Source organism: Nematolebias whitei, chromosome 14, assembly GCF_014905685.2.
Source record: "Nematolebias whitei isolate Nwh7 chromosome 14, NemWhi1, whole genome shotgun sequence".
NCBI lineage: Eukaryota > Metazoa > Chordata > Actinopteri > Cyprinodontiformes > Rivulidae > Nematolebias > Nematolebias whitei.
The window spans coordinates 45,081,951-45,083,726 of record NC_056511.1 but is presented as its reverse complement, the minus strand read 5'-3'; the positions used below and the strand labels follow the sequence as shown (position 1 = coordinate 45,083,726).

The 1,776-nt window shown below is 44.8% G+C and overlaps 1 protein-coding gene across 1 annotated transcript in view; it reads left to right on the top strand.

Moving 5' to 3' along the window:
• The window catches only part of LOC119420725 (MAP/microtubule affinity-regulating kinase 4), a 61,600-nt gene extending 60,438 nt beyond the window's left edge, over positions 1-1,162 (top strand). Inside the window, exons 16-17 of the mRNA XM_037688155.1 lie at positions 910-954; positions 1,032-1,162. Of these exons, the coding sequence (XP_037544083.1) occupies positions 910-954; positions 1,032-1,096 (110 nt within the window). The 3' untranslated portion in view covers positions 1,097-1,162. The remainder of the gene's footprint in view (positions 1-909; positions 955-1,031) is intronic.
• The last annotated feature ends 614 nt before the right edge of the window (positions 1,163-1,776 follow it).

Here is a 1,776-nt window from a genome sequence, read left to right as displayed (position 1 = left end):
AACAGTAACTAAATCATTACAACAGTAACTAAATCATTACAACAGTATTTATGTTAGTACATTAACACTCTCCTCACTTTGTCCCTCTACTTGAAGTTGGTGCTGTAGAACAGTGGTTCCCAACCCTGGTCCTCGAGGAACACCATCCTTCATGTTTTAGTTGTTTCCCTGCTCAAACACACCTAACTCGGTGATTTGATTACTTCAAGTTCTGCAGAAGCCTGTTAATCACACATTCAAATCAGGTGTGTCAAAGCAGGGAAACAACTAAAACATGCAGGATGGTGTTCCTCAAGGAGCAAGGCTGGGAACCACCGCTGTAGAAGATGCAACAAACATGTCTAATTAAGACATTTGAGAGCATCTGTCTCCACATTTCTTTTGTCTCCACATTTTTTTCTGTACCTCGTTTTCTTTTTCAACTCTTCATTTTGTGTCCTTACTTTTCTACCTGTACTGGTTCCAGAACCGTGAGAAACTCAAGTACAAGCTAAAGGTAGGGGAGGACAGTGTGGGCCAAGGACAGACTAAGCAATGTGACAAGGTTTGCCCAATATCAAATGGTCCACTGCTCATTATTTACATACTAACCGGTCAGTAGAAAAAAAAAAAAATATATATATATATATATTATATTACCCGTTACCAGTCTAGCCCTGGCTCTGTGTAACAAAATGACTGAAAATGTTATAAATAAATACTGTGAAGGGTGTTAATATCTGAATGCTGGATGGATTGAGATTTATTTTCCTGTAAGATTGTACAATGTTCTTCATCATTTGCTCGTTTGTTTCTGTAACTTTTTTTTCTGAATTGCATCAGTTTCCGAATGACATCTTGTCTGGGTATAAGTTGTTTATACGGCTTATTGTACTCCAGAGAATGTACCTTTTTCTGTTTGCCCTGCAGGGTCACAAATGAATCTGAGGGAATCAGGAGATTTGCGGTCACAAGGTAAGTACCTGAGTTTCACATGCTTTCAAAGACCGGTAGAACCAGTTGTGGCTCAACCCCTGAACGTTCTTTTCCAGTTGCCATCTATCTGGGTATCAAAAAGCGTCCGAGCCCCGGGCCATCGGACGTGGCTGGAATCTGAGAGGATGTGGGCAGCGAGACCCTGTGGAGGTGGTACTGGCTTTGCGGGAGGCGGCGCTCGGATGTGGGTGCCAAGTCCACCATTCCGGCCCCTTTCTGCTCTCCTGCACCCATGGCATTGCAGGGGGGGGTGTGGCTTTTGAAGCAGAGGTGTGCCATCTTTCCTCGGGCACTACAGAGACTTCTAATGGGGTGCGCTACACGCGACTCTGGGGGGCACCACTGGCTTTTCGGGACATTGCCACCCAAATCTCTAAGGACCTTGAACTTTGAAGGGGGGGAGGGGTTGTGTTCCAGTGTGTTGTTTGTGTGTTTATGTGTGTGTGCAAAGCAAATTAAAAAGGGGGTGGGGACAATAGACAGGGTAAGGGGCTGGACCCTTTCAACATTAACCCTCCCCCCAAAATAAAATAAAAACACACAATCACACATCTGACCTGTAAAGTAATGCAGACAGAAGCGCCGCCCTGTCCACCCAGCTTAGCCAGCTTCTGCAGCCCTGGTCCTGGATCAGATGGAACCAAGCTGAATATTTTTCTTACTGCTCCGAGCCATAATGACTGTTTCTTTAGACCCACTCTGATCTTTGTTTTCATATTCTTCACCTCAGTAACGCATCCCTCATCAGGCAGACACCACCCCAAGCAACATTCATTCCTCATGCTTTTCTTTCTGCCAGGG